The sequence below is a fragment of the Schistocerca americana genome, chromosome 4 (genome assembly GCF_021461395.2).
Source record: "Schistocerca americana isolate TAMUIC-IGC-003095 chromosome 4, iqSchAmer2.1, whole genome shotgun sequence".
Taxonomy (NCBI): Eukaryota; Metazoa; Arthropoda; class Insecta; order Orthoptera; family Acrididae; genus Schistocerca; species Schistocerca americana.
In genome coordinates, this window is record NC_060122.1 from 324433456 (window position 1) to 324460527 (window position 27072).

Sequence of the window (27072 nt, forward strand, 5' to 3'; positions counted from 1 at the left end):
GGTCTCAAGGCGCGTGGGATAACTACGTAATTGCTCCTGCTGTCATACGAAATCGCACCCACACCATAACACCAGGTGTAGGTCCATTGTGTCTAGCAAGCAAACTGGTTGAAGGCCTTCAAATGGACTCTTCCTGATCAACACGCGGTCATCATTAGCACCGAGGTAGAACCAGCTTTCACCAGGAAACTCAAAAGACCTCCACACTGTCCTCCAATGTCCTCTCGCTTGACACTACTAAAGTCGCAAATGGTAGTGGTTTGGGGTCAGCGGAATGCTCGCTACAGGGCGTCTGGGTTGGAGCTGTCCTTGAAGTAACCGGTTTGTAACAGTTCGTTGCGTCACTGTGGTGCCATCTGCTGCTGAAATTGCTGCTGCAGATGCAGTACGATGCGCCAGAGCCACACGCCGTACACGATGGTCTTTCCTCTCAGTAGTGCCATATAGCCTTCAGCAGCAAGATCTTGCGACCGTACTTTCACATGACCATCGCTTCCAGCAATCATGTACAGTGGCTGTATTTCTACCAAGTCTTCTTGCAACATCCCAGAAGGAACGTCCAACTCCTAGTAGCCCAATCAAAAGATATCGTTCAAACTTATTAGGTGTTGAAAATGGCGTCTTCGCCGCCTTAAACGCATTCTTGACTAACATTAACTCACCACGTGATATCTCAAAGATAACTAACTCTCACGATCGTTACAGCGTGCGTTTAAAGCAAACCTGATTTGTAACCTCACATTGGCGATGCATACTACTGGCGCGAAATTTGGATAAACATTATTTTTAATATGAAGAATCAAGCCGTCAGTGTGTCTAAAGAAGCATGTAAAACAGTGTCAACAGTACCGTAACGTGAAGGTCACAAGCGTTGAGCATTTAAGAGCGACGACACTGAAGGGCAAGAGATTGGCACCAGCAGATCCGAATGAAAAGCAAAGTTGGCTCCATGGTCGCCCACCCGAGTGACAAGGGGGGCGGGGGGAAATTATGGTGTAATCATGTGTTTTTACTTCAGTTTATACGGTTTCTTAGCAAAGTCGGAAAAGAAATCATAGTCACGTTGTCCATAACGCATTTAGTAAAACTCTGAATTACGTCCTTCCCATGCACAACATATTCTTTCAAATCGAATGTAAAAAATTGTAATCTATTTTATCTCATTGGTATGTAAAATGAGAGGATGTTAGTTTTAGATGGACAAAAATGTCCACAAGCTGTTTCGGGGCTATGTCCTTCAACAGGCGGTAGTATAACTTTTCTACACAGATTTCCCTATCTTGTGAGAAGGACAAAAAACTAGAAACGAAAATCGCTTCTGTGCACCATTCTGATTTGCGAGTGGAAACGTCAATATCCCCATAAGAAAGTTAATATCTGGTTTATTAGAATGAGATTTTCACTCTGCAGCGGAGTGTGCGCTGATATGAAACTTCCTGGCAGATTAAAACTGTGTGCCCGACCGAGACTCGAACTCGGGACATTTGCCTTTCGCGGGCAAGTGCTCTACCATCTGAGCTACCGAAGCACGACTCAGGCCCGGTACTCACAGCTTTACTTCTGCCAGTACCTCGTCTCCTACCTTCCAAACATTACAGAAGCTCTCCTGCGAACGAGGTACTGGCAGAAGTAAAGCTGTGAGTACCGGCCGTGAGTCGTGCTTCGGTAGCTCAGATGGTAGAGCACTTGCCCGCGAAAGGCAAAGGCGCCGAGTTCGAGTCTCGGTCGGGCACACAGTTTTAATCTGCCAGGAAGTTTCTGGTTTATTACTTTGGTAAACATAGGGATAGAGCTTTTAAAGAATTTCAAGTGAAGGAGAGAGTTAGTGGAAGGTTTAGCTCGAGAAAGAGCAGATCCTCTATATACCAGAACCATGTTTTCGGTTTTCATCAAATTTTAAACCTTTACGTCACTAAAAAGCAAAGTGATTCCACGATGATGTGCGCCTCTTTGAACCTAGTGCTATCTGCGTTGCTGCAGCGAACTATCCACACAGAGAGCTTTCCACTACCAGTGCGGATAGCGCTGTCGCCGGTGCGCTGATATATTTACCGCCGATATCCTGCGTCGACGCGAAAGGTCACCGCGACAGCCAACTCGTTTCTCTGCTGTCCATTAATCTGTCATTCAACCCAGATCCGTAAAACTCTGGTTGATACAGGATGCACTGCGGGGCAGGTAGTTAATCAACGTGATACAAGAGATAAGTTTCCGCTGGAATGGAACCACGTCACACTGCGCATTGTTCGTTAATCTACTTGCGAGCTTTCACTAGTGGTGCAACGAAGCAGCAGCTGATACCGACACAATACGGACTCTGCAATCTGATCTCCACCCGTGTATCACGAATCGGCGAAAGCACAGATGAAGTTGCGGTGTGGTGGATTTGGAATTCAGCAGCAACGTACGCTGGGGGCTGTGAAGGCGTAGTTACAATATTGCAGTGAATCGTTCATTAAGAACACTACTACAAAACACAGTCGTTAAAATGAAAAACGTTTCCAAAACCAATTACTTAAAAAGACCACAATACTTGTAAGAAAGACCTAATTTGTTTGCATTTATTAACAGTAATGTCCAAAACAATAATACCAAGAAATGTTTAGAGAGGGAATAACCAATAATTCCCTAACGGGGGAGCTAAACCATCATCCTACGATCTTACAAAATCTCATAATTCGTATTTCAGTTCTCATAATTCGTATTTCAGTTCTGGCTCAACCATAGTAGGAATCCTAAATCAAGGAATAACTCAACAAGTTAACAATAAAATCCTAATCAAACAGGCATCATTTAATATTATAATATGATATTTATGAATTAACAGAACAGTGGACTTCAGTATGAGACTGTACAGACCAAAGACGCTATGTTAATGTCATGTACTTCTCTTCTACGCTCCATGCGCTAGGTTTTATTCCTTGATACTTACTTTACTTTTTCGTGTCCGAAAACTACGATTTGTTTGCCCAGTATTGGGCAATGTCCAATGCTTCTTCTTTAGCCAGCCATAGATTGTCGAGGGTGCATCTGTGGGGCAGGCAGGGCATTGTAGAAAATGTTCCATGTCCTGTCGAGTGCCGCAGTCACATTTGTCGTTATTTTCGTCCAACAAACCCTATTTGATCAGATTAGGTTTCACAGGAGCCACCCCAATTCTGATGCGGTTAAGCATTCTCCAGGTTTTCCAATCACCAGAAACACCGCTTGGTGGGTCCTCTCTTAGTGGATAGTAGAGGGGGGGCTCACCTAAGGCGCAACTTAGGAAACAGCGTCTGGATTTGAGTCTGCTGGGGCCACACTCAAGGCCAAATATTGAGTGACAGGCATCAAAGGTTTGTTTTAGCTTCTCGGTATGTTCATGGGCTTTGTACGTGAGTCAGGGTTTGTGAAACCTACGGCCCTGTGAAGATTTTCTATGGGGGTTGGTTTCATGCAGCCTGTCACTATCCTGTATGTTTCACTCAAGCTAATATCTACCTTTTTTGCGTGGGCGGATCTGCATCATACCGGGCAGGCATATTCGGCAGTTGAGAAGCACAAAGCTTGGGCTGAAGTTCTGACCACGGTAGGTTTGGCACCCCATTTGCTATTGGACAGCTTTCTTATTAGGGAATTTCGTGCTTCTACCTTTTTGCGCGTTTTTTCGCAATGATATTTGTATGTCAATGTTCTGTACAGCACGACGCCAAGGTAGGTGGAGGGGACCGTTCTAGTTGAAGGGGACCGCAATGCACGCTATAAACACACGAAGGATGGCGTGAGGTCTGAAACAGGATACGTAATGAATGCTATAAAGAAAAGTACGTAGCTTTTGGAATACTTAACTTTAATCCATCCTTGTTGTATACATCGTTCTTGATGAGACATGCTTTATACGATAAGTATCAATTGCTATGTAAGGCTAATGGCGCCTTGCTAGGTCGTAGCCATGGACTTAGCTGAAGGCTATTCTAACTATCTGCTCGGCAAAGGAGCGAGGCTTCGTCAGTGTAGTCGCTAGCAAAGTCGTCCGTACAACTAGGGCGAGTGCTCGTAAGTCTCTCGAGACCTGCCGTGTGGTGGTGCTCGGTCTGCGATCACTGACAGTGGCGACACGCGGGTCCGACATGTACTAATGGACCGCGGCCGATTTAAAGCTACCACCTAGCAAGTGTGGTGTCTGGCGGTGACACCACACTAGTAATGTCCCATCCCAGGTAACATTGAGCCTGTACTTTGCCTGCGTCGAGTTCAGATGTAATGCACTCACTTGAGTTTTGGAGGGATTGGGTTTTAGAGAATCCTTTTTGTAGTAGGTTGACATTGTATAAAGGGCGGTTTCTAGTTTCTCCTCGATGGCTGCAAACCTGTTGCTTTGAACTGTTATTGCCAGGTCGTCTGCATGTACAGAAGTTTTGGTTTTGTCTGGAGTTGGTTGGCCATTTGTATATATGTTGAATAGGATTGGCGCCAACACGCTCCCTTGGGCGAGCCCATTTTTCTGATTCCGCCAGCGACTCTTTTTCCCCTCAAAAGCCAAAAACAAAAACAGGTCCTCTTCAGGGCCGACCATGACGATCGTCAGCCTGAACGTCGAGGGAATCACCAAGAATAAAGAGGATGTAATATCGCAACTATGCCAATCAGAAAAGTGGGATGTACTATGCCTGCAGGAAACTCATAGAGATGAAACAGCAAAGAGACCCAATATCAAAGGAATGCGCTTGGCAGTAGAAGCACCTCACAGAAGGTATGGGAGCGCAATATTTATTCCTTGATATGAGAGAGGGTATCTGCTATTCTAAAAGGACGATATCTGATATGATAATTGTAGAGAGAAAAGACGTGATTTAGCTACGTCTGTTGTTCCATTAATTGATCAGTGTATGTGGAACTGTTCTGAATTAGTACAGTGTGATTCAAAAAGAAACAACAAATTTTAGTTGTTTATTACAAACTGTAAAATATAGGAACTTATTGCGCATGTCACTGGATTGAGCAAGGTTCAAAGTTTTCACTCAGCTGCGTTGTGTTTGCAGCGATATGGTAACTACACCACAACAGATATCATTTCGTGCGTTGGAATTTGTGCGAAGTCAATCCACTGTTCAAGTTCAACGTGCATTCCGCCGTTGATTCAGCAAGAAGCCGCCTAGGCACACTCAGATTTATGACTTGTATAAAAAATTGCTGGAAGTTGATAGCATATGCAAAGTGAAGAGCACTGATCGGCCATGCATGTCTAATGAAAATGTCCAGTGTACCGGAGATGCATTCACACGGAGTTCTCCGAAATCCACAAGATGGCCGGACCAGACACTTTGACTCCCTCAAACAACCGGTTTGGTGTGTTCTGAAACGCCATCTGCACATGAAGCCTTACAAGTTACAGTTACTGCTGCAACTGCCTCTCGGCAACCATCACAAAAGATACAAATTTTGCGTTTCCGTTCTCCAGGATATGGCAGAGAACACTATTTCCAAAGACTCATCTTTTCGTACGAATTCACATTTCATCTATCGGCTAAAGTAAACCGCTATTATGTAACAATTTTGGGTCGTCGAACTTGAAATGGACACACTGAAGGTGTTTCTATCCGTTTCTGCCCACAAAGTTTATGCAACTTTTTTTTTCCGGAGGAAACTGTGACAGGAATGTCATACCTGGACATCTTGGAAAATTGATTGTTTCCTCAACTTCACGAAAATTCCTATGATTTCATTTTAATGGGTTATGGCGCACCGGCTCCCTTTCACCTTGAGTCACGGCATTATCGTAACAACACCAGTGGATTGGAAGAGGTGGACAACAAGATTTTGCTTATTATTTTTGACCTCCCTGGTCACCAGCTCTGATACCTTGCGATTTTTTCTGCAAGAGTACGTAAAAGACGGGATTTTTTTCCCATCTGTAGCAGGTACTCTATGAAATCGATTCGTTAAAGCTGTCGATTCAGTGAACGGGGACCTGTCGATGTATGTGTCGAATGGTTCAACACTATCAGTGGGAACTGGGACCTTCCCAGAAACAGACTGGAATGAGGCAGAGCAAGGCAGGCAAGATCACAGGGTGCGTCAGCAATCACCTGTAAATAAGTGTTAAGCAATAAGACGCACAATTTCGAATCACAACTACCACACAATGAGGTACACCCCTCGATCCAAACAAGTATCGAGAACCGTTAGGTTGTGGCGTCACATACAGACTTTAGCGAATCTTTCCCCATATCAAGAGAAACAATATTTAACATTAAAGGCACCGGACTTCGCCGTATCCGTTGAAGTACCACGTGGGTCACTTCGGACGCACAGTAGGAAACCTCCGTTTTATATGTATATAGGTGGAGTTTGCTGTGACGCATGTTAACAATACATTCAGAAAGACTCTAAAGTACAACAAAAGGACAGTTTGGTCTCCAAAATGAGTAGCACACAGTCAAAAACAAAGTTTCAGAAATGAACTTTTCTTTAATAATAAATTTTACGCAAGGAATACCTCAGGCTTTCATCGAACATCATTAAAACAAGTAAGTACAGCAATGTTACACAGTTTTTCTTTATAAGAAGAGTGAAAGGGAATAGAAACATACTGTTGTTTTGAGTACTAAGAGTATTTTTGCTTTTACAGACAAATAAGATAAACACTGAGTATTTCTAAAAGATTCTAAAACGCAGCAAGTGGCTAAAATGCTCTGTACATTTTCTTGCTTATTGCAGTAAAGGAACAAAAAGCTAAGAACAAACAGTTTCACTTTACAATTATAAATATCTACATCTACATCTACACTTTACCCTGCCATCCACCTAATGGTGTGAGGCGGAGGGTATTTTCGGTACCACTATCTGATCCCACCAATCTTGCTCCATTCGCTAATAGAGCCTCTGTATTGGCTCTAATTTCTCGTATTTTCTCCTCGTGGCCAATACGCGAGATGCATGTGGGGGAAAGTATTATATTGTCTGACTCCTCCTGAAAAGTTCTGTTCCGAAATTTCAATTGTAAACCTCTCCGTGATACACAACGCCTCTCGTGTAACGTCTGCCAGTGGAGATTGTTTAGCATCTCCGTAACGCTCTCTCGCCAGCTAAACGATCCCGTGACGAAACGCGCCGCTCTTCATTGGATCTTCTCTATCTCCTCTATCAGTCCTACCTGACAGAGATCCCAGATAGATGAACAGTACTCAAGAATCGGGCGAACGAGCGCCTTATAAGCCACGTCTTTAGTGAATGAGTTACATTTGCTTAAGATTCTCCTGATGAATCTGAGCCTGGTGTCTGCTTTTCACACCATCTGTTTTATATGGTCATTCCACTTAAGGTCGCTCTGGATAGTTACCCCTAGTTATTTTACGGCAGACGCTGTCTCAAGCTGTGTGTCATCTATAGGTGTCATATGATAGGACCGTTGCTGCTCACAACATGTATAAATGATCTAGTAGAAAGCGTCGGAAGATTTTTAAGACTATTCTCAGATGATGTTTGTATCAGAGTAGCAACGCCAGAAGATAGTAAGAATTTGCAAAAAGACCTACAGAGAACTGATGAATGGTGGAGGCTCTGGCAGTTAACCCTGAATGTAAATAAATGTAACATATTGCGCACACATAGGAAAAGAAATCTACTACTGTACTGAGACGTAATTTCAAGAGACTGTGAAATTTCATGATGAAACTAAGGGTGCAGTCTATATTACTGACTAAATGACTAGACACTACCGTATCCGAACTGGCATCAAATGACTCTGAGCACTATTGGACTTAACATCCGAGGTCATCAGTCCCCTAGAACTTAGAACTACTTAAACCTAACTAACCTAAGGACATCACACACATCCATGCCCGAGGCAGCATTCGAACTTGCGATCGTAGCAGTCACGCGGTTCCGGACTGAAGCGCCTAGAACCGCTCGGCCACCGCGGCCGGCGAAGTGGCATCCACTGACTGCCTGTGCATGTCTTTTACAATGTTCTTGTCATTGCCGTCATCAGTGCTCACACAGTTCCTAATCTCTAACAAGATTTTACAGCGAGACTTAATCCTCAGAGAAACATGAGTTTGTTGGCGTCCACAAGCTGCAGATGGGGGGTAATCTCCCTTTGCAGGCACTTAATACCGACGCTGGTCAATCTGGAAAGTGGGAAGGTTTATCAAATTCAGGTTCCCTGTGAAGAACAAAAGGGTAATAAAGCATCACACGTATGTTTCAAGTGCAACAATTATGCGTGCAAAAGATGTGAAGTCAAAACTCTTGTCGAATGTCTAAATTGTGAGCTCATCCCCGCTTAGAAAATTCTGTCCACTCATTTGTTGCTAAATATTTTCAAATAGATAAAATAGAGTGAGGTTATCATGGATTCCGAATGTGCATTAATCTGGGTGAAATTGAGTATCAAAGAAAGGTAAAAAAATCGTGATCGGATGCTTATGTAGACCACCTGTGTCAGGATCTGTAGTTGCAGAGCACTTCAGACAGAACTTGCAGCATATCAGTAGTGATTTTCCTGATCATGCCTATCAGAATTCCTTGTGGTACCCGGATATTACCTTTACATCTGTCGATTTAGTTCCGTTAAGAGCGACGTGTTGAGTTCTGTGTGCAAGAAAGCGTAGAATCCAATCGCAGGTCTGCTCCGATACTCCGTAAGCTCCTATTTCTTCATTAAACATCAATTCGGGGCGGTGTCACGTGCCTTACTGAAATCAAGGAACACGGCATCAACCCGAGCGCCGTTGTCCACTGCGCTGTGGAGCTCATGGAGGAACAGAGTTAGTCGAGTTGTGCAGGACCTCTGATGGCGGAATCCATGTTGATCTTTATAGAGGAGATATTCATTTTACAAGAACGTCATAATTCTTGAGCATAAAACGTGTTCCATAATTCTACAACAGTTTGAAGTCAACGATATAGGTCTATAATTGTGTGGATCTGTCTTACGGCCTTTCTTAAAAACGGAATGACCTGCGCTTTTTTCCAGTCGTTAGGTACCTTTCGTTACTCAGGCGATCTACGATAAATTACTGCCAGAAGGAGAGCAAGTTCTTTCACGTAATCTTTATAGAACCTTATAGGTATTTCATCTGGTCCTGAAGCATTTCCACTACTAAGCGAGTGTAGCTGCTTTTCAGTTCCGCGATTGGTTATCTCCAAATCTGCCATTTCCAACGTTCTCACGACGATTGAATGGAAGGACAGTGTTATGATCTTCAACGGTGAAACAACTTCGGAAGACATAATACAGTATTTCGGCCTTCTCTCCGCCGTCTTCCGTTTCGGTCCGATTTTGACCCACTTATTGATTTTAAGTATGACCAAAATCTCTTACGGTTTTTACTCAGGTCGGTTGACAACGTATTACTTTCAAAATTATTGAACGCTTCTCTCATTGCTCTCCTTATTCTTATTTTCGCTTCGTTGAGCTTTTGTTTGTCAGCTAGGTTTTTACTGCTCTTGGCCGGCCGGAGTGGCCGAGCGGTTAAAGGCGCTGCAGTCTGGAATCGCTCGACAGCTACGGTCGCAGGTTCGAATCCTGCCGCGGGCATGGATGTGTGTGATGTCCTTAGGTCAGTTAGGTTTAAGTAGTTCTAAGTTCTAGGGGACTTATGACCACAGCAGTTGAGTCCCATAGTGCTCAGAGCCATTTGAACCATTTTACTGCTCTTGAGTTTGAGCTGAAGTGCTCTTTGTTTACATAGCGCTTTTCTAACACGCCTATTGAACCATAGTGGATCTTTCCCATTCCTTAAAACCTTACACGGAACGTACTTTTCTAGCACATATTGAACGATGCCTTTGAATTTTTTCCATTTGTTCTCCACATCTTCGTCCTCATCACCGAATATTAGATGCTGACTGCTGAGATATTCTGGAATATGTATCCTGTCACCTTTGCTGAGCCAAAATATCTTCCTACCTTTCTTAACATTCCTTGTAGGACCCGTCTTCATAGACGCTGTCACAGCCTTATGATCACTGATAGTTTCCTGTTCGTTAACTGATTCGATAAGTTCAGGTCTGTTTGTTGCCAAGTGGTCTAAGACGTTGGTTCTCTACCTGCCTCGCGTCCTCCTTTGGGCATGGGTGTTCGTGTTGTCCTTAGCGTAAGTTAGTTAAAGATATATTAAATAGTGTGGAAGCCTAGCGACCGATGACCTCAGCCGTTTGGTCCACACAAATTTCCAATTTTCAGTGCAATTATTACGAAAGTAAACCTCATTTCATTTGACGGTCAGTAAAATACAAAACGAATTGTTTCCAAGCTAAAAGAATGCCATAGTTTTTTTGAAGTTTTGAAGTAAATGTATGTTAAAAGTATTGTTATCTTTCTTGATATTTACGAAAGAAATGTGATTACACCATAGATAAAAGTAGGACCTAGTTTTCCTATATAGCCACCATCAAAATCAGTGTTCCGGTAAATGATTTCACGAAACATTTAAGAAAATCAAATGTGTGTGCAATCTTATGGCACTTAACTGCTAAGGTCATCAGTCCCTAAGCTTACACACTACTTAACCTAAATTATCCTAAGGACAAACACACACACCCATGCCCGAGGGAGGACTCGAACCTCCGCCGGGACCAGCCGCATGAAACATTTAATGTTCCCGAAAATCGGGTTCGGAATACAAAGGGAATTTCACCTAATTACAGGCGGTAATGTTATTATGTGAACACTCCAAGGTCTGTGAGCTTCCTTGAGCAATGTTGTGTGCGGAGAACACGGCGCTTGTCACAGCACGTCCGCGCATTCTAGGCACTGCCTTTCCAGGAACCGGAGAAAAGCTGTCTGGCTCACTCTTCATATGCGCGGAGACGCTCTCGTGGAGTCGACAGCCGCCAGCTGTCACTCAGCTATGCAGCTGCCAGACGAGGGTGCGCCGCTGCTCCCCAAAAGAGTCAAGGACAAACTTTTTGGAACTAAGCAGTGCCAAACGGATAGACCCGTGCGCTCGGGGCCGCTGTTTCTAAGCTGTAAACCAGCGGCTGCCCACAGCCTCGGCTCCAAGCTCTGGACGTTCCGCCGCTTGTCGCAAACCTTCTGGAACAGACCACCCAGTGGCTAAGACAATACCGGCCGGCGCGCCACCTGAGTGTTGGACGCCGCTGTCCTGGAGTTGCTCGCCATTCTCTTCCCGGGCGCTGGCTTCCATCTCAGACCCATCCTCTGCTCGACACAGGACACCGTAACGCCGTCTCGTGTCCGCCCGCTCTTCATCACCGGTGGGGCCGTGCTCGGCTGCATTGATGTTCCGTATGCCCCTGACGTGGTGGGAAAGCACCACCAGCGTTGGCACCAACTGCCAGATGCGTAGGGACTTCAAATTTGCTGTGCGATCATGGCATACTAGGTAATTACAACAGCTACTAACGGTTTTCGACACATGAAAAATCAGTGTCACTATAAATATGATTGCCCGAATATTCGACAAAAAAGCTGTTATTTCAAACTGTAAGTTTCTTTACAGTACCAACAAGCGATGACCGGACTGTACAAGAATTTGATAAACCACCGTTGAATCACAAAACGAATCAATGGATGACTCAGAAGCCGGCCGGAGTGGCCGTGCGGTTCTAGGCGCTACAGTCTGGAGCCGAGCGACCGCTACGGTTGCAGGTTCGAATCCTGCCTCGGGCATGGATGTGTGTGATGTCCTTAGGTTACTTAGGTTTAATTAGTTCTCAGTTCTAGGCGACTGATGACCTCAGAAGTTAAGTCGCATAGTGTTCAGAGCCATTTGAGCCCATTTGATGACTCAGCAACTCCTCTGTAGCATGATTAAATTAGCCGTAATGTCTGAGAAAAACACTGTGACTGTAGAAAAAAATGGGACAAAATTGGAAAAAGTCGATATAGAGATTAATCGTTGCTCAGTTTACTGATTTTTATACCCCCTAGTTAAGCGAATACTTAACTTTACATGGATTTTGGAATACTACTCTGTAGGAATCAGGATGGGATTCGAAAAAGACGATCGTGTGAAACCCAGCTCACGCTATTCGTCCACGAAACTCAGAGGGTCATAAATACTGGATCCCAGATAGATGCCGTGTATCTTGATTTCTGCAAGGCGTTCGATACAGTTCCCCACAGTCGTTTAATGAACAAAGTAAGAGCATATGGACTATCAGACCAATTGTGTGACTGGATTGAAGAGTTCCTATATAACAGAAAGCAGCATGTCATTCTCAATGGAGAGAAGTCTTCCGAAGTAAGAGTGATTTCAGGTGTGCCGCAGGGGAGTGTCGTAGGACTGTTGCTATTCACAATATACATAAATGACCTTGTGGATAACATCGGAAGTTCACTGAGGCATTTGCGGATGATGCTGTAGTATATCGAGAGGTTGTAACAATGGAAAATTGTAATGAAATGCAGAAGTATCTGCAACGAATTGACGCATGGTGCAGGGAATGGCAATTGAATCTCAATGTAGACAAGTGTAGTGTGCTGCGAACACATAGAAAGAAAGAGCCCTTTTCATTTAGCTACATATATAGCAGGTCAGCAACTGTAAACAGTTAATTCCATAAATTATCTGGGAGTAGGCATTAGGAGTGATTTAAAATGGAGTGATCATATAAAGTTGAGCATCGGTAAAGCAGATGCCAGACTGAGATTCATTGGAAGAACCCGAAAACAAAGGAACTATGTTACGGTACACTTGTTCGCCCACTGCTTGAATATTGCTCATCAGCGTGGGATCCATACCAGGTGGGGTTGATAGAGGAGATAGAGAAGATCCAACAGAGAGCAGCGCGCTTCATTTAGTAATAGCGAAAGCGTCACGGAGATGATAGATAAACTCCAGTGGAAGACTGCAAGAGAGACGCTCAGTAGCTCGGTACGGGCTTTTGTTGAAGTTTCGAGAACATACCTTCATGGAGGAGTCAAGCAGTATTTTGCTCCCTCCTACGTATATCTCGCGAAGAGACCATGAGGATAAAATCTGGGAGATTAGAGCCCACACAGAGGCATACCGACAATGTTTCTTTCCACGAACAATACGAGACTGGAATAGAAGGGATAACCGATAGAGGTATTCAAAGTACCCTCCGCCACACACCGTCAGGTGGCTTGCCGGAGTATGGATGTAGATGTAGATGTAGAAGTTCAAAGTACAGTACCACAGTGAATGTATGTCCGAAGGTACAGACTGTTGTGAAATACATGAAATGTACTCGCAGTTGCAAACACAGGGTGACAATTATTGAACTATGCGAATAAAAAGCAAATTAATTACAAAATATGGCATGTACACATTTTGTGCAACATGGAAAAGTCACCACAGATATTCGTATTTAGGTTATGACATGTTGAGTATATATGTGAGTGCAGACTTTCATATATGAAGTCTTCACGGGTTATCGGTTCCGCGGCCGGATTCCCAGGTCCTGGCCCACGTTTTCCCTAACCTTGAACCTTGGGGGGGAAGGGGGGAGGGGGGGGGGCAGAGCCTGGCTCAGCGGCAACCAAAGACACCATTGCAGCTCGACATCCCGCAAAAGGAAAAGGAACATAACAATTCTGCAGTCAGGCGTCGCCAAGCAAAATATCCTCCCCGCCGTAATCGCTTACTGCAGACCTGAACTGAGTACCCGCCGATGCTTTAATAAAAGCAAAGCCGACGATACTCTTGGTTTGTCACCCGTGCAAGCGGCGCCCTATGGCTGAAGGTGCGAGAGTAAGAGTAAGAGATGCTCAACCCTTGATTGCCACTCAGTGTGGGGATATCTCTCTCTCACCTTTAAACCTTTCCCTCCTTGGGGAAGTGTTTTGAGGAGTTTTTAGCCTTTTGGCTTTTACTCCACAGTGTGCGTTGTGTGTGTGTGTGATTGTCTTTGACTGTTTTGGCAGTCTGTGTATTGTGTTGGTGTTCTGGTGGTGCCTAGTACTTGCCTGAGGTTGGCGAGATGTTGGGTGTTTTAAGAATTCAGGATTGGGGTTAGAATTTGGGGATTTTTGGGATTTTTCTCTTCGACTTATTCGTCGAAGATCGTCATGGGGCGTTTGAAGTGGTAGCAAGACATGTCATACCGACCTAAGGATTCAATAAGGCTATTTCCACACCTAGAAGATATCTCATAGAAAGCCCTTGCCAGATCCTGGAATCTTCCTTTGAGGAGTGGGATTTCGGCAGTGGCGTGCAGATCGTCAGTGGGGAATCCCATGGGTTGGTGCAGTGCACTCCTGAGGGCGCGGTTCTGCAGCCTCTAGGTGTTTGTCCATGTGCTGCTTTGCCGCGTATCCCCAGAAAGGGCACGCATCCTCCATTACTGTCCGTATGAGGGCCTGATAGACGTTTAGCCCTACAGAGAAGGCAAGGAAGCTGATTGTGTTGAGGACTGGGTATAGGATGGACATTCTGACGCAAACCTTCCTGTGGATCTCGTCTATATGCGATTTCCACGTTAGTCCCAAGTCCAAGGCTATGCCGAGATACTTGACGGATCTGCGCCTGGGCAGTTTGGATCCATGGGATCCATGTAGGTGCAGTTGTACGGGGGGGGGGGGGGGGGGGGGGCGGGGGGCGTTGAGGGGGTCCACGTCTCCTCAGACTCTGAGTGATCAACATAGCCCGTGTCTTTTCAGGATTGATGGTGATGCACTGGCGACGGGCCCAGGTTTCTGTGTTAACTAAAGCCCTTTGTAACCTACGAATGACCAGGTCCTTATTCGCATTACAAGTGTAAAAAGCGGTATCGTCAGCGTGCTGTGAGCTGTGCACCAGGGGGGCCGTCTGCTGTGTACAGACTGTACAAAACGGGCCCCAGGACCGATCCCTGTGACACCCCAGCACGATTACGCCTTTTGGTGGACGTGGCAGTTTCTACCTTGACAGAGAAGGTTCTATTCATGAGAAAGCTTAGAATTAACCTGACTATGCTCCCGGGGTACACTTGTGTGTGTAACTTGTATAGTAGCCCTTTTGTCATATTAAGTCGAAGGCTTTGGCTACACTATCTAGCAGTAGGCTCTAGGGCTGAAGCCTTTTGTGGCTGCTTCCACTGGTCTCATGATCTGTTGTGGGACGGAGTGCTTCTGTCGAAATCCGAATTGGAAACGCGGCAAAAGTCGCCCTTTGGTGATGTGGTCTCGTATGGGAATAAGCAGGAGGCGCTCATAGATCTTCCTGAGAGTTGGCAAGAGGCTAATCAGCCTGTAGTGCTGCGGGAATAAAGGGTCTTTCCCTGGTTTGTGTATCGCAACCACTTCTGCGTGTTTCCAGTATGCTGGGTACTCGCGGGTACGAGTAATCTCGTTGAAGACGTTCGCGAGGTGTTCGATAGCTGAGAGCATAAGGTTTTTAATTAGCTGATTGGTGACACTGTAGTGTCCTGGCGCCTTTTTTGTAGGGAGGGACCTAATTACTTTTGCCACATCATCGGGGGCGAAAAGTGGGTGGGGCAGCCTCTGGATCTTCCTCAGCATTGAGGAAGGCAGCCAGTTGACGACGGACTAACTCTTCATGTTCTTCATTCTGAGTTCTGCCACTTGGAACTGCTTCTCGAAGTTGTCGGTGAGGGCGCTCGCCTATTCAACATGGCTATAGGCCAGACCCCTCTCGCTGGGCAGTGGCGGCAGCCTAGCGCGTCTTTTGGTAAATTGTTTGGTTGCTTGCCATAGTGTGTGATCGTCTACTTTGAGGGCTGTGAGGCGGTTTTGCCATTGCTGGTTTCTGTGCTCATTGACAGCTATCTTCAGCTCTCTCTGTAGCCGATTGAGCAGCCTTCTGGTGGTCTGATTTCTGGTGATCTTCCACTCTTTTGCCGCTCTGTTCTTGTGACGCATTTGGGCTAGTAGATGTTCCGGGAGTTGTACTTGCGGCGGCGGGCCATCCCTTTGTGGAGAAGTGGCATCTTCTGCTGCCTGCAAGATGGTTCCTGTTAGGTCTTGTAGCGCTTGTTCTACTGTTTCGGCAGTAGGTGGCGGAGCGCGAGCGATACTGGAGGCGACAGTTTCTCGGTATCGCTCCCAGTCTGTACGTTTGTAGGACGTATGATACCATGGGAGTGCTACCCATTCTCTCACATCGACCTCTGGAAACTTTGGGTTCTGATCGAAGGACATTCTGTTGATTGTCCTTGCTGCACGAACTCCACGATCCTCCTAGTGAGGGCTATGTCTAACACATAGGGGTTAACTTCCATATTTTGGAAAATGTATGGGCTTGACCGGACCCCATGTTTCAAAATGGTGGTCACATGCTAGTCGTTGCAGTTTGGCGCCTGCTCTGGAGATTACTCTCGAGTTCCAGTCAGGGTGTTTGGCATTGAAGTCCTCTCCTATTATAAGTTTGCCTTCAATTTGCCCTAGTGCAGTTATTTCTCCTTCGTCTATCTCGTCTTGTGGGGGTCGGTAAACTGCAACGATTGTTAGGGGTCCGGTGGCAGTGGTTACTTCCATGGCCACTGCTTCGATTTTATTGGTAGCTGGTATGAATACGTGGTGGTGGGGGATCCCTCTTTTTATGTATATGGCCACTACTCTGCCTTCGGTTGGCCTATCTTTATTGTAGCTAACACAGTTGGGGACTGTCGCTTTTATTCCCGGTCTTAGGTGGGTTTCCCCCATCATGCATATGTCGATGGAGAACTTCATAAGTTCCCTGAACTCGACCTCTTGATTGACAGTGCCGTCTGCGTTAAAGACGCACATTGCTAGACTTCGCGTATTTGGTCGTCTATCCATGATGGGGTTTTGTAACTACTGAGGAAGTCGCAGAGTGTAGCCATGCGGGACTGCTGCCTGAAGAGCAAGGAGGATCTGAGTGTTCTCCTTCTGGGCCTCCCTGAATTGCTTCATCATTTCCATGACGAGGTTCATGGTCTGAACCATAATGCCTAACAACGCAGCACTACAGGCCGTTTAGCTTCCTGCCACCTCTCAGCAAGATCTATGAGCGCCTCCCGCTTATTCCCATATGAAACCACATCACCAATGAGCGACTTTTGCCGGATTTCCAATCCGGATTCCGACAGGAGCACTCCGCCACACAGCAGATCATGAGACTGGTGGAAGCAGCCACAAAGGGCTTCAGTCACAGAGGCTGCTGTGCAATAGTGCTACATGATGTAGCCAAAGCCTTCGACTCCGTATGGCATAAAGTGCTACTGTACAAGTTATATACACAGGGGTTCCCTGGGAGCATGGTCAGGTTAATCCAAAGCTATCTCACGAATAGAACCTTCACTGTCAAGGTAGAAACAGCCACCTCCACCAAAAGGGGTATTCGCCCTGGGGTCTCACAGGGATCGGTCCTGTGGCCCATTTTGTACAGTCTGTACACTGCGGACACTCCCACGGCCCCCCTGGTGCACACCGCACAGTACACCGACGACACCGCCTTTTACACTCGTAATGCGTTTAGGGCCTGGTCACTCGTAGGCTTCAAAGGGTTTTAGATAACACAGAAACCTGGGTCCGTCGCTGGCGCATCACCATCAATCCTGAAAAGACACAGGCTATGCTGATCACCCAGAGACTTGGGAGAGGAGGAACCCCTCAACGCCCCCCCCCCCCCCCCCCGCCACCCTTCATCAGCACTTACATGTATCCCGACACACCTGGCGCAGATCCGCCAAGTACCTTGGCGTAAACTTGGACTCGAGACTAACGAAATGTAATGGAGTATGTGCTTCCTGTCTGGGGAAACGCGGCAAAGCAGCACCTGGACAAACTCCAGAGGCTGCAGAACCGCGCCCTCAGAAGGGAACTGTACCTACCCATGGGATTCCCTACCGACGATCTACACACCACTACCGAAATCGAACTCTTCAAAGAAAGATTCTAAAATCTGCCTTGGGCTTCCTATGAGAGCTCTCCCAGATCTGGAAATAACCTCATCCACTCCTTAGGTCAGAAATGACGCGTTTCGCAATAAGCCAAAACGCCCCATGACGATCGACGACTAAGTCGAAGAGAAAAATCCCAAACATCTTGAAATCCTAATACCAATCCTTAATCCTTAAACTATCCAACATCTCGCCAACCTCAGGCAAGTACTAGTCATCACCAGAATACCACCACAATACACAGACAGCGAAAACACACTCTCAACACACATTGTGGAGTAAAAGCCAACGGGCTACAAACTCCTTTCCCAAGGAGGGAAAAGAAAAAGATAAGACGAGAGAGACGATATCCCGACACTTCGCCTTGAGATAACGGAGACGCATTCCATCGAAACGTTGCTACAAGACAACGACGCCACTCGGCTGACAACCCGTGAAGACTTCATATACACTCCTGGAAATTGAAATAAGAACACCGTGAATTCATCGTCCCAGGAAGGGGAAACTTTATTGACACATTCCTGGGGTCAGATACATCACATGATCACACTGACAGAACCACAGGCACATAGACACAGGCAACAGAGCATGCACAATGTCGGCACTAGTACAGTGTATATCCACCTTTCGCAGCAATGCAGGCTGCTATTCTCCCATGGAGACGATCGGAGAGATGCTGGATGTAGTCCTGTGGAACGGCTTGCCATGCCATTTCCACCTGGCGCCTCAGTTGGACCAGCGTTCGTGCTGGACGTGCAGACCGCATGAGACGACGCTTCATCCAGTCCCAAACATGCTCAATGGGGGACAGATCCGGAGATCTTGCTGGCCAGGGTAGTTGACTTACACCTTCTAGAGCACGTTGGGTGGCACGGGATACATGCGGACGTGCATTGTCCTGTTGGAACAGCAAGTTCCCTTGCCGGTCTAGGAATGGTAGAACGATGGGTTCGATGACGGTTTGGATGTACCGTGCACTATTCAGTGTCCCCTCGACGATCACCAGTGGTGTACGGCCAGTGTAGGAGATCGCTCCCCACACCATGATGCCGGGTGTTGGCCCTGTGTGCCTCGGTCGTATGCAGTCCTGATTGTGGCGCTCACCTGCACGGCGCCAAACACGCATACGACCATCATTGGCACCAAGGCAGAAGCGACTCTCATCGCTGAAGACGACACGTCTCCATTCGTCCCTCCATTCACGCCTGTCGCGACACCACTGAAGGCGGGCTGCACGATGTTGGGGCGTGAGCGGAAGACGGCCTAACGGTGTGCGGGACAGTAGCCCAGCTTCATGGAGACGGTTGCGAATGGTCCTCGCCGATACCCCAGGAGCAACAGTGTCCCTAATTTGCTGGGAAGTGGCGGTGCGGTCCCCTACGGCACTGCGTAGGATCCTACGGTCTTGGCTTGCATCCGTGCTTCGCTGCGGTCCGGTCCCAGGTCGACAGGCACGTGCACCTTCCGCCGACCACTGGCGACAACATCGATGTACTGTGGAGACCTCACGCCCCACGTGTTGAGCAATTCGGCGGTACGTCCACCCGGCCTCCCGCATGCCCACTATACGCCCTCGCTCAAAGTCCGTCAACTGCACATACGGTTCACGTCCACGCTGTCGCGGCATGCTACCAGTGTTAAAGACTGCGATGGAGCTCCGTATGCCACGGCAAACTGGCTGACACTGACGGCGGCGGTGCACAAATGCTGCGCAGCTAGCGCCATTCGACGGCCAACACCGCGGTTCCTGGTGTGTCCGCTGTGCCGTGCGTGTGATCATTGCATGTACAGCCCTCTCGCAGTGTCCGGAGCAAGTATGGTGGGTCTGACACACCGGTGTCAATGTGCTCTTTTTTCCATTTCCAAGAGTGTATGTTCAACATACCTGCCAACGTTGACGATGATCTGGAGCAGACGAATAGCGAAATTATGTGTGATGTGCTGAAGAGTCGGAACATCTAAGCTGTAGATGATCTGCTGAATGACTGTTTTCAGCTCAGCATTGGTTTTGGGGCTGTTTCTGCACACCTCGTCTTTAATATAGCCCCACAAAAAAGGAGTCGCATGAGTTCAGGTCCGAGGAGTATAGCGGCCAGTCGAGGCCCATGCCAGTGGCCTCTGGGTACCCCAGAGCCAGATTGCGGTCCAGAAAGTGCTCTTCTAGGATATCAAACACACTCCTGCTTCCATGGGGTCGAGCTCCGCCTTTCATGAACCACATCTTGTCGAAAAGAGGGTCACTTTGGATAATGAGGATGAAATCTTTTTCCAAAACCTTCACGTAGCGTTCGGTAGTCACCGTGCCATCGACGAATATCGTACTGATTATTCCGTGACTGGACATTGCACACCACACAATCGCCCGTTGAGAGTGAAGAGACTTCTCGATCGCGAACTGTGGATTCTCAATCCCCTAAATGTGCCAATTTTGCTTATTGATGAACCCATCCAAACGAATGTGGGCTTCGTCTATAAACCAAATAATACAAATTCCAATCATATCCTGTGGACAACCGTGCAGTTAGAACGCCGTAATACAAACCGTGCAGAACTCATGATGATTTTATTTCATCTAGTGTAATAACTGTCAACCAGTATGGACAACTTGCAGCTGTCTGCTAGAATGGCATCATTGAAAATTTGTGCTAGACTGGAACTTCAACACGGATGTCCTGCTTCTCGCGAGTGGTCGACTTCACCACCTCGTCTAACCAGACACGCTACGCGTCAGACTCCAACTTCCAAATGTCGTCATCCACGTGTCTGCAATCTGCACATGTACATTCATTACGTATATTCCCCCACAGGGGAAACATTTTAATTGCCTGTATCAGTGATTATCAAAGTAAGTGTCTCGCCTGTATCGGAATATACGTGGTGAATGTAAGAGTGCAGGTTATAGACAAATGGACGACAAGATATGGACGTTTGGGGCTGGCCGTGCTGTGTGCTCGGATAGCCGAAGTGGCTCGCGACAAGCTGGAAATCTGGGTTCGAGTCCCAGCTCGGCACAAATTTTCATTGTCGTCAATCCATTGTACAGCTGAAAATTGTTCCCATTCGCTACTGCGAATACATTTCATGAGTATATTTAACCTCGGCTGTTTAACAATGGCAAGGGGTTGGTACAATGTCTTTTCTCCTTCACTTTTGAAATAACGATACCTTTGGGCAGAAAACGGCAGTAGACCACTCAGCCACTTAGGCTTAAACACTACGTACAAGCGAACGTATAGCGCAGCGCTTTTATTAGTAAGGATTTTAAATCTCCTGTGAAAATTTAATTTTCCATGCAATGCTGCAATCCTGATCCTAGCCCATTTTCATTACAACGTGGTTACAACAATCACGGCACGATAGATTAAGTAGCGGAGGAGGAGGAAAGAAAAAGAAGATTAAGTTTTGTTGTCTCGTCCGTGACAAAGTCAATAAAAACGAAGTACAAGTTCAAACACAAGATATACAAGTATATGAAAGGTAATCAGTCATTTCATTACAAAAGAACCGTTCCTGTATTTGCATTAAGCGGTTCAAGAGAACGACGAATTACCTAATTCTCGATAGGCTGATGATCTCTACGGTGTGAGTCGAACGGGGCATTAAGTCTTATTTCAGATATAGAAAAAAACCTTTATTGTCAATTAAACACTAAACAATAACCGCAATAACGATAGTCTAACCGAAAGTGCGCATTTTTCCGCAACAATGAAATCAAAATCTTCAGCTGCGTAACATTACTATTTCTGATCAAATATATCCGGACGGCTACTAGTGGATTTGAGCATGGGACGTGACAATCCTTCACCCTTATGAGGCTTCAAATCTGCTGGCTTCAATTTCAATGAGGAGTTTGAATATCTCTGGACGAGTGGCAGCCCATTCTTCAGCAAGAACCAGAGAACGTAGTCGTGATGGACGCCAGGATATGTAATGGAAGCGATGTTATAACTCACAACAAAATTATTCCACTGTATTAAAATCGGGTCTCTAAGCACCCAGTTTATTTCAGGAGTCCTACTATCCGTAAACAATTGCCTCACAGATGCTGCTTTATGATACGCTGATACAATCATCGTCTCCGAACATTTTGTCTACTACACGCAGTACGCAATGCTGATAAGTGTATTCGTATCCTTCCGCATTTAGCGTTTAAAAAAGCTCATAAGGGGACCACATCCCCTTACTGTAACACCATCTCCTGCGTACTTCACTGTTGGCGAGTTTTGTATCATCTCGGTTTCGACAGTTCCGAGCTTGTACAGAAAATTGGAATAGAGATTAACATAAACATCATTTCCGTCCTTTTTATTGCTCATGAAAACTACACATTGCATGTTGTACCACCAAATGGCGAGACCTTCAGAGGTGGAGGTCCAGATTGCTGTACACACCGGTACCTCTAACACGCAGTAGCACGTCTTCTTGCATTGATGCATACCTGTATCCTCGTGGCATACTATCCACAAGTTTATCGAGGCACTGTTGGTCCAGATTATCCCACTCCTCAACGGCGATTCGGCGTACATCCCTCAGAGTGGTTGGTGGGTCACGTCTTCCATAAAGAGCCCTTTTCAAACTATCCCAGACATGTCCGATAGGGTTCACGTCTGGAGTACATGCTGGCCACTCTAGTCGAGCGATGTCGTTGTCCTGAAGGAAGTCATTCACTAGATATGCACGATAGGGGCGTGAATTGTCGTCGATGAAGACGAATGCCTCGCCAATATGCTGCCGATATGGTTGCACTATCAGTCGGAGGATGGCATTCACGTGCCGTAAAGCCGTTATGGCGCCTTCCATGACCAACAGCGGTGTACGTCGGCCCCACATAATGTCACCCCAAAACAGCAGGGAAACTCCAACTTGCTGTACTCGCTGGACAATGTGTCTAGGGCGTTCAGCCTGACCGGTTTTTCCTCCAAACACGTCTACGGCGATTGTTAGGTTGAAGGCATATGCGACACTCATCGGTGAAGAGAACGTGATACCTATCCTGAGCGGTCCATTCGGCATGTTGTTGGGCACATCTGTACCGCGCTGCATGCTGTCGTGGTTTCAAGGATAGACATCGCCATGGACGTCGGGAGTGACGTTGCGCATCATGCAGCCGATTGCGCACAGTTTGAGTCACAACACGACGTCCTGTAGCTGCACGAAAAGCGTAATTCTGCATGGTGGAGCTATTGTCAGGATTCCTGCATGCCATAATCTGTAGGTAGTGGTCATCCACTGCAGTAGTAGCCCTTAGTCTGTCTGAGCGAGGCATGTCATCGACAGTTCCTGTCTCTCTGTATCTCCTCCATGTCCGAATAATATCGCTCTGGTTCACTCCGAGACGCCTGGACACTTCCCTTGTTGAGAGACCTTCCCGGCACAAAGTAACAATGCGGACGCGATCGAATCGCGGTATTAACTGTCTAGGCATGGTTGAACTACAGACAACACTAACCGTGTACGTCCTTCCTGATTGAATGTCTGGAACTGATCGGTTGTTGGACCCCCTCCATCTAATATGCGCTGCTCATGCATGGTTTTTTTTACATCCTTGGTTGGCTTTAATGACCTTTCTGAACAGTCAAACGGACTGTTTCGGTGATACAATATCCACAGTGAACATCTAACTTCAGGAGTTCCGGGAACCGGGGTGATGTAAAACTTTTTTTGATGTGTGTATAATGGCAGGTAACGCTCTCCGGGCGTCTTCCAAACCTAAATCCTTCCATCTGCTTATCACGGGTTATAGCATAATTCATAACTGCAAATCAGTCGTTTCCAATCATACATTGTCCACTGACGTCGCTCTTGACACCACCTCAAGAGTAGCTTAGTATTAACTACAGGAATGTGTGGCGTACGGCGAACTACTCGACTGAGGTACTTTTTTTTTTAACTCCCCAAGCACTGTCATTGTTCTACATGGACCGCTGGTAGCACTTTGGAACTCACGAGCGATTCCTTTCGCTAATTTCATGTGTTTCTTTATAACCATCCTTTGCAATGCTCCACAGTCTTGGTTTACCTGTGGCTGTTCCTTCGCGTTTCCTCTTCACTGTGACTTCCAAAGGCAAGTCCACCTTCCACGTCACTGAGCTCTACTGACGGACACATTCTGATGTTACTGCTTCCGTACTGACAACGCAACTATCCTCGCTTCCATTTTATGCTGACTGGTCAACCACTCGTGATGTCAGGTGGTGAACTATGCATAACGTAGGGGCGTCTGGATACTTTTCATCACATAGTGTACATAACACCGTAGTTCGTCACGTGCTTGTTGACTACTTGGCATGCTATCGAAAAGGTGATCAGGACTTCGGTGCTGACGCCAGTCCATCTCTACGACAGCAGTTCTCCGGAGGTTATACAGTGTGGTCCATTGATAATGACCGGGCCAAATATCTCACGAAATAAGCATCAAACGATAAAACAACAAAGAACGAAACTCGTCCAGCTTCAAGGGGGAAACCAGATGGCGCCATGGTTGGCCCACTAGATGGCGGTGCCATACGTCAAACGGATATCAACAGCGTTTTTTAAAATAGAAACCCCCTTTTAATTACATATTCGTGTAGTACGTAAAGAAATATGAATATTTTAGTTGGACCACTGTTTTCGCTTTGTGATAGATGGCGCTCTAATAGTCACAGACGTATAAGTACGTGGTAACACGTAACATTCCGCCAGTGCGGACGGTATTTGCTTCGTGATACATTACCCGTCTTAAAATGGACCGTTTACCAATTGCGGAAAAGGTAGATATTATGATGAAAATGCCCAACGGGCATATGCTATGTATGCTGCTCGGTATCGTGGACGACATCATCCAAGTGTCCGGACCGTTCGCCGGATAGTTACGTTATTTAAGGAAACAGGAAGTGTTTAGCCACATATGAAACATCAGCCACGACCTGCAACAAATGATGATGCCCAGGTAGGTGTTTTAGCTGCTGTCGCGACTAATCCGCACATCAGTAGCTAACAAACTGCGCGATAATCGAGAATCTCAAAAACGTCGGTGTTGAGAATGCTACATTTACATCGATTGCACCCGTACCATATTTCTGTGCACCAGCAATTGCGTGGCGAAGACTTTGAACGTCGTGTACAGTTCTGCCACTGGGTGCAATTACGGAACGATGACAAATTTTTTGCACGCGTTCTATTTAGCGACGAAGCGTCATTCACCAACAGCGGTAACGCAAACCTGCATAATATGCACTACTGGGCAACGAAAAATCCACGATGGCTGCGACAAGTGGAACATCAGCGACCTTGGCGGGTTAATGTATGGTGCGGCATTATGGGAGGAAGGATAAATGGTTCAAATGGCTCTGAGCACTATGGGACTTAACTGCTGAGGTCATCAGTCCCCCAGGACTTAGAACTACTCAAACCAAACTAACCTAAGGACATCACCCACATCCATGCCCGAGGCAGGAGTCGAACCTGCGACCGTAGAGGTCGCTCGGTTCCAGACTGTAGCGCCTACAACCGCTCGGCCACCCCGTCGGCGGTGGAAGGATAATTGGACCCCATTTTATCGATGGCAATCTAAATGGTGCAATGAATGCTGATTTCCTACGTAATGTTCTACCAATGTTACTACAAGATGTTTCACTGCATGACAGAATGGCGATGTTCATCCAACATGATGGATGTCCACCACATAGCTCGCGTGTTGTTGAAGCTATTTCATGACAGGTGGATTAGTCGTCGAAGCACCATGCCATGGCCCCACGTTCACCGGGTCTGTCGTCCCTGGATTTCTTTCTGTGGGGAAAGTTGAAAGTTATATGCTATCGTGATCCACCGACAACGCCTGACAACATGCGTCAGCGCATTGCCAATGCATGTGCAAACATTACGGAAGGCGAACTACCCGCTGTTGAGTGGAATATCGTTACACGTATTGTCAAATGCATTGAGATTGACGGACATCATTTTGAGCATTTATTGCATTAATGTGGTATTTACAGGTAATCACGCTGCAAGTGCATGCGTTCTCAGAAATGATAAGTTCACAAAGGTACATGTATCACATTGGAACAACTGAAATAAAATGTTCAACAGTACATACGTTCTGTATTTTAATTAAAAAAACTTACCTGTTATCAACTGTTCGTCTAAAATTGTGAGCCATATTTTGCGACTATTACAGCGCCATCTATCACAAAGCGAAAAAAGTGCTCCAACTAAAACATTCATATTTCTTTACGTACTACACAAATATGTAATAAAAAATGGGGGTTCCTGTTTAAAAAAACGCAGTTGATATCCGTTTGACCCATGGCAGTGCTATCTAGCCGGCCAACCATAGCGCCATCTGGTTTCCCCCTTCAAGCTAGGCAAGTTTCGTTCTCTGTAGTTTTTTCGTATGACGCTTTTTTCGTGAGATATTTTGCCCGGTCACGATCAATGGACCACCCTGTATAGTGTCTGAGGCACTGCATATTTTATCTGGAACCTAACGTATTCTGTCGGGTTGACATCAGCAGAGACCGCAGATCTCTCAAGTCGGATGATTCCTGGCCACTGGGAGAAGCTGCTCGGGAAGGTGGAGGGACACGTAAATCTTTCTGCGTGAACTCTGCGGCCTCCTGTTTTATCACAGTGCTCGTTTCTCCGTATGTAGGTGGGAGTTAACAAAATATATTCTCATTCGGAGGAGAACTGTGGAAAGTGAAGGATTCCATCCGCGCAGCTGTACTCCAGAAGAGAGTGGAGAAGCTAATGTAGGCAGTCTCTTCAACAGACCTATCGCATCTACTAAGTGTTCTACCAGTAAAACGAATCTTTAGTTTGCCTTCCCCACAACATTATTACGTAATCGTTCCAGTTTAACTTGTTCGTAACAGTAATTCGTAGAAATTTAGCTGAATTGACAGCCTTTAGACTTGTACGATTTATCGTGTAACGGAAATTTAATCGATTCCTCTTAGTATTCACGTGGTTGACCTCGCCCTTTTCATTATGATCAGTTGTCACTTCTCTAAATCATTTAGCAGTTCATTTTAACATTCTGATAACTTTAAGAGAAGGTAAATGATAGTGCCAACTGCATGCTGTGGAACAGGATGCTCAGATTATGTGTTAAATCGTTTATATAGACTGAAAACATAGAAGACCTATTGAACTTCCTTGGGGAACCCGAGAAACCAATTCGGCTTCAGCAGATGGCTGCTCTCTTTTAATAATAACTATAATGTTACTATGAACTGTGACCTTTCTCGCAGGATATTATGAATGCTTTCTTACAATTGAGAGGATGCTATATCGGGACACAAATTCATTAGA

At 46.2% G+C, this 27072-nt stretch overlaps 1 protein-coding gene across 1 annotated transcript in view; it reads left to right on the forward strand.

Moving 5' to 3' along the window:
• Positions 1-4553: 4553 nt before the first annotated feature.
• LOC124613448 (protein spaetzle 4-like) overlaps positions 4554-27072 on the forward strand; it is a 137552-nt gene continuing 115033 nt past the window's right edge. Inside the window, exon 1 of the mRNA XM_047142150.1 lies at positions 4554-4732. Within this exon, the coding sequence (XP_046998106.1) occupies positions 4554-4732 (179 nt within the window). The remainder of the gene's footprint in view (positions 4733-27072) is intronic.